This window comes from Pseudorasbora parva, chromosome 11 (genome assembly GCF_024679245.1).
Source record: "Pseudorasbora parva isolate DD20220531a chromosome 11, ASM2467924v1, whole genome shotgun sequence".
In the NCBI taxonomy this organism is placed as follows: domain Eukaryota; kingdom Metazoa; phylum Chordata; class Actinopteri; order Cypriniformes; family Gobionidae; genus Pseudorasbora; species Pseudorasbora parva.
In genome coordinates this window covers 3,391,342-3,404,116 of record NC_090182.1, presented here as the reverse complement: position 1 = coordinate 3,404,116, position 12,775 = coordinate 3,391,342, and the positions used below count along the sequence as shown (strand labels likewise).

The following is a 12,775-nucleotide window of genomic DNA, read 5'->3' as shown; positions in this document are numbered from 1 at the left end:
CCATCTTCCTAATCATACTCCATAACTCATTAATGTCTATTTCTTCCCCAATGCTATTACAAAATTCCCTCCAACAATTTCTCTTTGCTACTCTAATTTCTCTCCTCACCAATGCCTGAGCTCTCGTATAGCATATATTATCACTGAACACTAATGTTTTCCTTGCTTTCTTAAGTGCCTTATTTCTTTTTGTAATTAATTCACTACATCTTACATTCCACCATGGCACTGACTTTTTTTTTTTGTGGTAATCCACCTGTTCCAAACTCCTGTGGACCGGTCGGCCAATTCCCATTTATTTTAATGAGACACAACTGAATATAATCGAGCATAATGAGTCCAGGCAGTGGGTTATGGGTAATGTAGTCCATGATAAGACAGCACAAGAGTCTGGAGGAGAGCCCCCTAGTGGAGATCATGAGCACTACAGCTGGAGGATGAGACAGTCTTATATTAGAGACACTAGCAGTTCATCAAATGACAGTCAGTTTTGCTTTTTTGTATCAAATTATGTCAATGCACACGTTTATGTAACTGATTTAAAGTTATTAAGTATAAAAAGAAAAAAAGATGTCTAACTTGTGACTAGATTTAGTGGTTTATGTAACACCAGAATCTCCACCCTCTTACAAAACCGTTATCAGGAAGAGACTAGTCTTATTATTTCTTACTTTCGTTTTTACTGAAAGCTGAAACGAGTCAGAGCTGTGAAGAACAGAGGACACTTTATATTAGGATTATTGTGTGTTTCTGAATTAGATTTTTATTGTAATTATTAACTTTTTAAAGCAAAGATTAAAAAGTGAAAGTTAATTGTAGATTATCGGATCTTTTACAAGACGAGGGAATGGATTTAAAATCTGCTGAAGAGCTTTCTTGTCCTATTTGCTATGAAATCTTCAAGGTTCCTGTTTTTCTGTCCTGTAGTCACAGTATTTGTAAAGAGTGTCTACAACAGTTCTGGAAAACTAAGGAAACTCAGGAGTGTCCCGTCTGCAGGAGAAGATCCTCAAGAGGTGATCCTCCAGTTAATCTAGAGTTAAAAAACTTGTGTGAATCGTTGATAAAGGAGAGAAATGAGAGGCGTTCATCAGAGTCTGAGGAGATCTGCAGTTTACACAGTGAGAAACTCAAACTCTTCTGTCTGGAGGACAAACAGCCTGTGTGTTTAGTGTGCAGAGACTCAGAGAAACACGCCAAACACACATTCAGACCCATCAGTGAAGTGGTTTCAACTTACAAGGTAAGACAAATGTCTCTCATTTCATGTGATAAATACAGTGCTAAACAGACACACATAATATTTGTGTATACAACAGACTAGTAGACATGGCCACAGGAATATAAATCAAGCTCTCGGCCTGCAGACGCTTCTACACACATTAGTGTAAGAATGGGTCGCTCTCAGGAGCTCAGTGAACTCAAGCGTGGGGCCGTGATAGGTTGCCACCTTTGCATTAAGTCCATTCCTGACATTTCCTAACTACTAAATATTCCACGCTCAACTGTTAGTGGGATTAGCCACTGGACTCTAGAGCAGTGAGACGTGTTCTCTGAGCGACCAATCACGCTTCAGTCTGACAATCCCATGGAGGAGTCTGGGTTTGGTGGTTGCCAGGAGAACAGGACCAGCCTGACTGCATTGTGATAAGTGTACAATTTGATTGAGGGGGGATTATGGTGCGGGTTGTTTTTCAGGGGTTGGGCTTGGCCCCTTATTTTAGTGAAAGGAACTCTTAATGCTTCAGCATACCAAGACATTTTGGACAATTTCATACTCCAAACTTAGTGGGAAGAGTTTAGGGACGGCCCCTTCCTGTCCCAACATGACTGCGCTCCAGTGCACAAAACGTCGGTCCATAAAGACATGGATGAGGAGTCTGGTGTGGAGGAACTTGACTGGCCTGCACAGAGTCCTGAGCTCAACCCGATAGTACAGCTTTGGGATGAATTAGAGCGGAGACTGAGAGCCAGGCCTTCTCGTCCAACATCAGTGCCTGACCTCACAAATGAGCTTCTAGAAAAATGGGCAAAAATCCCCATAAACACACTCCTAAACCTTGAGGAAAGCCTTCCCAGAAGAGCTGGAGCTGTTAGAGCTGCAAAGGGTGGGCCGACTCCATATTAAACCCTACGGATTAACAATGGGATGGCATTAAAGTTCATGTGCAAGTAAAGGCAGACGTCCCTAAACGTTTGGCAATATAGTTGTGGTGTGACAAGCAGCGGGCCGGTGACGAGTGTTAATGAGTGCCAGCTGCATGACACACCGGTCTCGTCTTGCAGCCATGTGACGGGAGCATAAAAGGAGGAGCAAGAGCAGCGGAAGACGAGAGAGGACCAGGCCTGGATTTTCTCTCGTCTTCCGCTGCCCTTGCTCCTCCTTTTATGCTCTCGTCACATGGCCACGAGACGAGACCCGTGTGTCATGCAGCTGGCACTCATTAACACTCGTCAACGGCCCGCTCTCGCTTTCCCTCGCCCCGCTGCTTGTCACACCACAATAGTGTACTTTCACTTCCTGTATTTGCATTTGTTCAACCACAAATTCGCAACTGCATGGATATAATAATTAAGAATTGCCCATTGCAAAAAAACATTTGTTTGGTTATTTCTTGATGTTTATCATTTGCAATTAAAAAAATAAAAAACATGACATTTTCAGGCACAATTACTTCTGAGATTAACACATTCACCATAAAAATATTAATATAACAACAACAACAAAATCCAGACACACAATGTTTTAACCTCTTAAAGCTTCATCAGTTTTCCATAGATTTCCATCTTAACCTGTAGGAGGAATTTAATACAGCGCTGACGTCCTTACAAAACAAGCTCAAACATGGAGAAGAAATGAAAGGAGAGTGTGATAAAACAATCCACCACATCGAGGTGAGGATGTGTAAAGAGTTAAACACTCAACATTCACACACACAGTTTATTATTGACATTAGTGTAGTGTGTGTTCACACAGAGCTGACTGAAGTGAATGTGATGTGATTTCAGTCTCAAGCTGAGCACACAGAGCGTCAGATTAAAGAAGAGTTTGAGAAGCTTCATCAGTTTCTCAGAGACGAAGAAGAAGCTACAATCACTGCACTGAGGGAGGAAGAGGAGCAGAAGAAGCAGAGGATGAAGGAGAAGCTGGAGGAGATGAACACACACATCTCAGCTCTTTCACACACAATCAGAGACATGGAGGAGATGATGAAAGCCAATGACGTCTCGTTTCTAAAGGTGACCAATCAATCTGGCTTCATTCTTTGAGCATAAAACAACTTGAGACTCACTGACAATGAGAGTGTTTGATAAGAGATTAACATGTTTTCAAACTCTATATTTTCCAGAACTTTAACGCCTCAATGGAAAGGTGAGTGAGCTGCTCGTATCTCTTGCTCGGATCTCTTTTACAAAGGTAATTTGATTTCAGAAAAGCTTCATTCAAATCAACTGCTGGAGACAACTCCCGTTCTTTGGTTTACCTAGCATATATACATAGCTGCTTTCCCAAAATGGTAACAACCTTCAGCTATTTTTCCAGTTGGTTTCCTGGCTCAAATCACCACATTATTCTTCTGTCGATCATACATCTTCTGTATGTCATTTTGGAGCACGTCATCAACGTCCACACACATTACTACAGGGCAAACGCAACCTCAGCATACATCTGATGTCTAATAGTGTCTTATATACAGCTTATTTTACATTAAATTCACTCATCAAATCTTCTAGATGAGCTGCTCGTATCTCTTCTCTCAGTGGATCCCCAGATAGCAGACAAACAGTGAATCAGCGTTGAATCAATGTTAAGGCATCAACTAAAATATCATTGAATCAATGTTGAGATGTCAATGTTGAGAATGTTGATTTTTCATCAGGTTTGCACCCTGAAATAATGTTATTTCAACGATGAAAAATAGATCAAGATGGGCTTAAAATCAATAGTTTTCCAACTAAAATTAAACCACTTATTTAAGTGAATCAATGTTGAATCAATGTTAATACATCAATCAAAATATCATTGAATCAATATTGAAATATAACATTGATTTTTCATCAGGTTTGCACCCTGAAATAATTTTATTTCAACAATGAAAAATAGATCAATCTTGCTTTATGTACAGCAGGATTCTATGCCAGTTCATTTGTCTCTTTATTTTATTCATTTTAATCAAAGACCATGTGTGGCTGCAATCGATATGATTTTGCATCAAAAAGTCACTCAAAGTAAACAACATCCTTCAGTTTACATGCAAATGTCTTTATTTATGCCCCCACAGTTACAACAGGAAATCTCACATTGACTTGAAACAATTACATCTGAATTTATAACACAAATGAGAAGAGCCTGGAAAAACATGACAACTTACATCTGTAAAATGGAAGTAAACACAAATGTAAACTTGCCAATAAATACAGAAATGACACAGTACTACTGAAAGAAAGAAGGTAGAAGAAAGAATAATACTCCAAACTCAGGGGGTTCCACCATGAGCAATGCCCCGAAGCCTTTCAGGTTGTAATGGAGCCAGTTTTGCACCGTCCCAGCAAAGATAAACTCTGATGCCTCTTTTTATCAGCATTCACAGCATCTAAAACAACAAGAAGTTAGTAAATATTTGGAAATGTGATTAATTATACATTACAAATATAGCCTTCTACAAAAAGATGAAACTTGAAATTTTATCAAAATCTTGATATCCCAGTTAAAACGGTAACATTAAATTCAGGACTATTTAATGCATTTTAGAATCGACTTTAAAGGACCCTCAGACACACAATGAATGAAAGAGCAAAGTGAATATATCCGGTGTTTTATCTAATAATATTATTGTATTTAATAGTAAATAAATAAAGTGTGAAAATGAAACAAGTAAATGAATGACCAAATAGCTAAATTAAGAAAATAAAAGAGGAGCTGTATAGGCTACATGGTGGTTTGGAAGAGATTTTTTTTTCCATTTTACAACACGAACTGGAGGGACAACGGTTTACTAAATTTCTGTAGTTTGACATAGCTGCCTACAGAACTTAAAAATCTCACTCTTTTCTTTTTTCTTGCTGCATTAAAGATTAAACTGTAAGGATGTAATTGTGATCTGCTCTCGTGATGATATCGTACAGCTGAAGCAGAGCTATGAACTGATTGTATTTCCCCTCACCGCGCTAACAGGTCAATCAGTTCTAGTTCTGCTTCAGCTGTGAGATACTCTCACGAGTGGCCAACACAATTACTGACAAGCCAGAAATTCATCTAACCTTCCGATCGCCTCTCGTTTATACACTGGACGAATATAGGATGATTCAAAATGATTCATCTGTGTGTGCAACGAGTAAGATACGTTTGTGGATCCGCGCCGCGCATTCATTTTACTCGTTGCACGCACAGATGAATCATCTTAATACAAAAATCATCTCATAAAATAGATGAACACCTCAAAACAAACGACGCACGACCAAAAAAACAAAAAAAAAAGAGTTGCACGAGTCAGAATTCGGACACAATTCACAGTGTATATGCCAATCTTAAGAAGAAAAATGAATACAAATATGATATGGTTTGGTGAAAAACAAACTGAAACTCAATGTATTAAGATTATCCTGGCCGTTGGTTGTGTAACTTACGAGGGCGCTCATGTGACTATTATTAACATTGCAGTTCACTAAAACTCTCAGAAGCACACAAGTTGTAAAACATAAAGATGAATAAAAACACTAAATTAAAATTGAGATGAATTGTATAAATATATTTTTGTAGGCCTACTTACCTCTAAAAAACATGGTGGTTGTCCTGTGTCTCTTTTTCGCGATTGAAGTCTGTTCAGCTGCGCTTGCTTTGATCTGATTGGTGGATGTCTTGAAGGTGCATTACCGCCACCTGCTGGATTGGATTGTGGCGCATTCGATAGGGACACATATTCTAAATTCTTTATTAACTTGTACATTCATGTACTAGCATGTACATTCTACATGATTTAAATAATAATAATAGGCTACATTTTTATTTATTTAAAACTGATAGACTAAATTTATGGTAGAAGTTCTTTGTTTTTATTTGTTTTTTGCATTTTTTATTATAATAACATGAAACACAGAATGACAACATTACATGCCAGTAAGCAGGAAAATAATATACCTTTTAAAAAGATTCATAGTTTTTACAGCTTTCTTATTGGAAGAGTCAGACATCAAACATGCATACAATTTTAACTCTTCCAGAAAAATTTAAAGAAAGGCTTACAATTACAAAATTTACATTTATGTATTCTTTGTGAATCCACATACTCGTTGGTGTACTCATCGTATCCTTTGAGGATAATAAATGTGCTCACATTCACACAAATGTAGCCAATTGATTTGGACTTGCCTTAACATGTTGAATAATGTGACAGATAGATTGACCGTAAGCCTCACCAGTCGAGAAATAAGCTGACCAAACATCAGCATTGATTCAATGTTTGTCTTTTCAACACTGAAAAGCATGGAATTATCAACATTGATCCAATATTATTTAGCAGTGAATTTTCAACATTGGTCCAGTATGGTGTTAGCATTGAATTTTCAACATTGATCCAATATTACTTAGCATTGAAGTTTCAACCTCAACCAAAATGATGATTCTGATGGAATTTCAACATTGAATCAATGTCACCATGCTATCTGGGTCTGAACTCAAATTCACTGCAGTTCTGACTCCTGAATGTTCCTCCAGAGTCCAGATCCCACAGCCGGATCCACGGATGAGTTCTGGAGCTTTGATTGATGTGTCCCGTTATCTGGGTAACCTGCGGTCCAGAGTCTGGAAGAAGATGCTGGAAACTGTCCAACACAGTGAGTCTCAGCAGATCTGACACCAGCGCAAAACATCCTTCAGATAGAAACACACACAACATTAACATCTGATAGAAATATATTTAATAATCACTGGAGTTTCTGAGTGAATCTGAACTGTATTTCAGAAGATCATCAGATCATACAGTGAACTCATAATGACTACAGAAGTCTGTTCCTCATGGTCTCTGCTTATGTATTAGGATACAATAGTGTTTATTGAATATGATATTAAACCTGAAGCCTCAATCCATTCTGACAGAAACTGACAGACCATTGTCATGATAGCAGGATTTATAGAAAGTCTTTATATGTGTTTTATATTTACATTTCTGATCATATTTCATCCTGTAATCTGATGTTCTTCTCTTTGCAGATCCGTTGACTCTTGATCCAAACACAGCAGATCCTCGTCTCACACTCTCATCTGATCTGACCAGTGTGTGTGTGTCGGTCAGTAATGAAGATAAAACACTTCCTGATAATCCAGAGAGGTTTCACAGGTATCCATGTGTCCTGGGATCTGAGGGCTTTAACTCAGGAACACACTGCTGGGATGTGGAGGTCGGTGACAGTACATTCTGGAGTCTTGGAATAACCACAGCATCAAACCAGAGGAAGGGAGAGGATTTCTTCAAGTCTAATGTCTGGTTTGTGCTGTACGGGAACAGCGGATACTTCTCTAAATCCCCAGATCAACCCTTCACTGTCTTTCCTGTTAAAGTGAAGCTTCAGCGTGTGAGAGTTCAGCTGGACTATGACAGAGGAACAGTGTCATTCTCTGATCCTGTAACTAACACACATTTACTCACATTCAGGACGTCCTTCACTGAGACTGTCTTTCCATTCTTATATAATCTCTGCACAACTCCTCTGAGGATCTTACCAGTTAAACTGATTATTACAGCAGAAAATCACAGTTAAATCTGATTCTGCTTCCAGATCAATGGGTTATTGACATGACAAGATAAAAATTTAAATAATTAGTCATAATTTAAAATGCAATAAATGGTTAAACATTTATTTGTCTTATGGACCTGTTGTTATAAAAACTGCTTTGTCTTTTGATTCTTTACATTTTTGAGCCGTGGTGTGACCGTCTCAAGCATGGGTCAGAAAACTACAACTTTTATAAAAATATATGAACTGAATTTAGAAATGCTTGGCTGTGTTTAATAAACTAAATGTATTTTTGAAATGAAGACGGCGTTTGGAGTGGAGTGTGTGTTAAATAATCACTGTTCCCTGAATCAACGGCTCAATACAAGAGGCCGACCTAAGAGTTCACTGTAAAAAATCCCCATAACATTTACGGTAAAACAAACGGCAGCTGTGGTCGCCAGAACTTCTGTAGATTTAAGTTAAATTTACAGTAAATAACTGTATTTCATTGACTGAAATAATGTTGAATTACCAACCTATTGAAATGCTAATATCTGTGATGTACCTTTGATATACACTAACAGCCAATCACAGTGGAGATTAGAGTCACATGACGAATCAAAGCTTTGAGGACAACATTAATGAACAGGTGTCATTCACACAAACACAAATAACTTAAATATAAGCAGCAGCACAAATAAATACTATTGAGCAAAGATACTAATAAAATAAACAATGCTTTTCAGGTGGGTCTAACATTAGTTTTAGGTTGAGAAATTGAATAAAGAATCAAATGTAAGATAACTGCATATACAACTGTTTAAAATAAAGATTAATCCTTATTAAACTTACAAAAGCTATTCAATCAAGAGCAGTGAGTGATTCCTTATCTTTTGTTTGACATTAAACAGACAGCAGTGACGGCTACTGCCCCTTTAAGACCTAATACAGGGATATGTGTCGTCTTTCTCGACTGTACACAGTTCTCTTAAGCCATATTTAGACTATGTCTGCTTGGATACTCATCAAGATGGACATGATGACATACTTCTTGTCAGGGCCGGCGCTAGCCCATTTGGGTGCCCTAAGCACAAGGCCGGACTTACCATTGGGCTTGACTGGGCTCAAGCCCATGGGCCCCGTCCAATAGGGGGCCCCGTCATTTTCCGTTTGGTTTTTTCAATATGTCAGTCATTTCATTTTTATTTTTAAGTTTGTGGAAAACTGGCAGCCAAAAGTGGCCCGCCAGCGATAATATCTGGCCCGCGCCCGCATCTGCCGAATCTGGCAGATTGTTTTAATAGCGGCTGGGTCTGAAACATATTTGCCAGTGTAACGGAGGCGAGGTTTTTTTTACGGTCTATGAGCCAAGCTAACGAGAACTGTGCAGGTAAACTCCTGTCATTTCAAGAGATGCTTTCCTCGTCTAGTGTGCAAGCATGGTGTGAGCATGGCGTTTCTGTTACGTGTCAGCCACGAGGGAAGCCCTATACTTCATGTTAAATATAAATATATTGCCTTTGATACAGCAAAGACAACGTCTGCAGTCGCCTATTGACCATACATATCTATGGTATTGACGGCAAAAGAGGCTACAGAACATTTTATTCTGTATTGACAGGTTTAATATTTCAAAATCGATAATTATGTTGTTTTTTATTATTATAATTAGGCCTATATCTGCATTTATGTTAACCTACAGACTTTCACACATGAAAATGTCATTTTTTAATATGTATTCGTGTCAAAATGGCATATAAACATTTTTTCCTATTCTATTTTGCCTGGAAACGCTTCCAACACGCTCGCATGTCGCGTGAAAAATAGGCGTCTCTTCTATTCGAAGCATGCACGCGTTTTCCGCGCGGCTCGGACCACGGCACGGTGTGACGCAGGCAGTATGCAAGCTCTAACCGGTGGGAGCCGAAATACAAACGGACACGCCACGCAGCCGAGACTCTCACGGCACGCTTGCAGTGTATCTCCTGTGCGAAAAGACCCGAGTTCAAACCCTGCCTGGCGCGGGCAGTGCGAAACTAGGTAGGCTAAATCAACATTATTACTTAACACACTTATTATCAAATTTTTCTTTAGTGATCTTGTCTTCAAAATAATACGAAAAGCTTCAATCGGTGGTCATATAAATAAATTATCAGTTTTTTTTTTGACATGTAACTTTACATATATATATATACTTTACCAGTCAGCATTTGAAATTAGCATTCCACTTCAAATAGCGATTGGATCGTTTATATTGTTAAGCCACCAGATGGCGACAAATTACTTTTAAAAAACATTTGTCATTGAATCGTTCATTCAGGAGATTCGTTCAAAGATGGTGATTAATCTATGAAACAGTTGTATTTGATTGAGGAATTGAATCATTCATTCAAACCCGAGTTTTTTTTTTTTTTTTTTTTTAATAATTCAGATTAATTTTTTTTTTTTTATAGACTTCAGCAATTAACATACATTATGTTATTTTGTTTAGTTGTTTGTTCAGAATCGTGATCTCTATTTTTATTCTCAGTTTATCCAGAATTGTGTTGCTCTAATACATAGCTTGTGTATCATTTTGTTCTATCTAAAGTAATGTATAGAAGCTAGGGCCCGGAAGTGACTCAAGCCCAGGGGCCCCCACCACCCTAAGTCCTGCCCTGCCTAAGCACAAACCAATTTGGGAGTAATCTGATTGAATGGTGTGTTTAATATTAACATCAATACTGTTCTTTACGGATGGGAAACGCTGCACTAAAGTAACGTAGTCCAACAACAGGCTGACAGCTGAGACAATAAACTTTAGCTAACTCACTAAAACATGCAGCTAGCCACAAAAGGCCTCTCTCACAAAGCCTACACTTCAGCTGTGGTCTGCCTGGACGATGGCAAACAAATGAATAAACTAAGTACATTAGGGCCTGTTCTTACCTTTGTGTGCAGGCTCTACGGTTTGCATGCAGGCTGATGTTGTTGATGGTGGATCTCCTTGATGTTGTTGCCTGCCTACATCCGGGTGCGCGCAGCAGTCCTTGCAAACAACTAGTCGTACAATGTCAAAGTGTATTTACATCCGCCACAATCGATCATATACTAGTTCATTCACCATTCATTGGAATGTCTGGTTTTGTTTTTTTATGTTGGTTTGTGTAGGTTATTAGGTTATTTGAATTTGCCATGTTGATATGAACCTCCAATGAAGTTGCTCGTCATTATTACGTCAGACGTTTTTTCAATCCACTCTTGAACGAAATGAGTTAGGGGGTCAGTTCTACTCATAAACTCAGAGCTAATCCTGTCTAAATAATCAATAACTGGGAAACTACTTTAGTGAACTTAAAACTTTTATGGTGCCTGAACAATATTGCAGCTTTGAGTACAGCTCTGCAATTTTATTGGGTTAAAAAGTTCTGTTGGGGAATACAGTGTAAGGTTAGGGAGAACTACATCACAAAATAAAGACTAGAACGAGGCACGGGTAAAAATGCAGGAACAAAGAAAAATAAGAATAAATCAAAAAGGAAATTCTCAGATGAGGAAAACGAAATCTAGCGCTGACTGACAGGGAGCTCGAGGATTTCAAACATCATAAAAAAAACACACAAAAGCAATGAACCAGCAAGGCAAGGCTAGTTTTATTCATGAAGGGTGTCTTTATAGATGTTATAATGGTTCTAAAGCAAGGACACAAGGGAAGGTAGCACAATATAAAGGAACCAGATCACATGAGGATCAGATGAGCACAATTAGTGAACCGAGGACTAGACCAGGGCCCGTATTTATCGAGCTTCTAATGGAGCTTCCACACCTGCCTCCTTTAGTTCGGCTGAATCGTACTAGAGCTCGTTTCCCTCTTTGGTGCGGTTCGTTTGGTCAGGTGTGAAAGCAGCGATCGCACTCGGGTGCGCACCAAAAGCAGACCAAACAAGCGTACCGAGAGCTCCTTGAAGAGGTGGACTCTGGAGTGGTTCGGTTGTGGTGAGAACGTGATCCGACCTCGAACAGGACCAACTGCAAAAGTACTGATCATTTTTGGACTAAACCAGCTGCCGTAGTCAGAGTTAAGAATAATTAATGCACGCCTCCGCTTGGAGTGACGAGCGATGCGCGCTCGCCGTTTACAGTGCATTAGAGCGTTGTTTTCAAGTCAAAGCTGCGCTTCATTGTAGAAATGTATTGTTTGCATAAGTAGATCTAATTTCTGCTGGTCTTCGGCATTCTTTAGAGCATTTGCAGTGCATTCGCAGCAGATAGACACAAGTGCCGATATGTACTGAAGCTTTGGTAACAAAACCAACGGTTCAAAAACAAACATATAAAAGTGACAGGAGCAACGCTATACATTTCGCCGCCTTCACGCTCGCTGTCGTTACTGAGCAACCGGGTAAAGAGCTGCTGCTTTGATGATGCAAATGAACCCCGGTTCGTTCCCAAATAATATAATATGAACACAGTCGAGCGGGGGCAGGAAGAGCAAACGAACTCGGGTTTGGTCCAGGCAATCGAACCAAGTGTGAAAGCACCCTAAAAGTGTCATTTTTATTTTTATTAAGTGCTGAGAATTCATGAAATTTACCCCTACTTTCAAACTTAAGTATAAAAGCAAGTCTTCACATTTCTTAAAGCTAAGAATACCGCTGTGGCAAGCGGCGAGGCGAGGGACGTGAGAGCGGGCCGGTGGCGAGTGATGATGAGCGGCAGCTGCGCGACACACCGGTCTCATCTCACGGAGGAGTGACGGGAGTATAAAAGGAGGAGCAAAGACAGTTGAAGACGAGAGAGGACCAGGCCTGGACTTTACAGTGAGTTTTGTTTATGGGTTATTATGTGAGTGTGGGCAGTCGTCCATGATGGGCTGCCCACGTTACTTTCGTTTTATTTATTTTGAATTAAATGTTGACGTTCGCCGGTTCCCGCCTCCTTCCTTCCCATATCTACGAAATTTATTACAACCGCTTACTCTCCCAGTTATTTAAATCTGCAGTCTGTAAGTTTTTGCACTCTAGTGGTTAATAAACAGAACTGCATGCGTCTTGTGGAAGAACATTCTTTCCATGTCTCC

The 12,775-nt window shown here is 39.3% G+C and overlaps 1 protein-coding gene across 1 annotated transcript; it reads left to right on the top strand.

The window, feature by feature from the left end:
* The first annotated feature begins 847 nt into the window (after positions 1-847).
* On the top strand, positions 848-7,758 carry LOC137092531 (E3 ubiquitin-protein ligase TRIM35-like). The gene is made up of 6 exons (XM_067456807.1): positions 848-1,243; positions 2,800-2,895; positions 3,010-3,240; positions 3,351-3,373; positions 6,716-6,834; positions 7,211-7,758. The coding sequence occupies exons 1-6, from the start codon at positions 848-850 to the stop codon at positions 7,756-7,758; spliced, it is 1,413 nt and encodes a 470-aa protein (XP_067312908.1).
* The last annotated feature ends 5,017 nt before the right edge of the window (positions 7,759-12,775 follow it).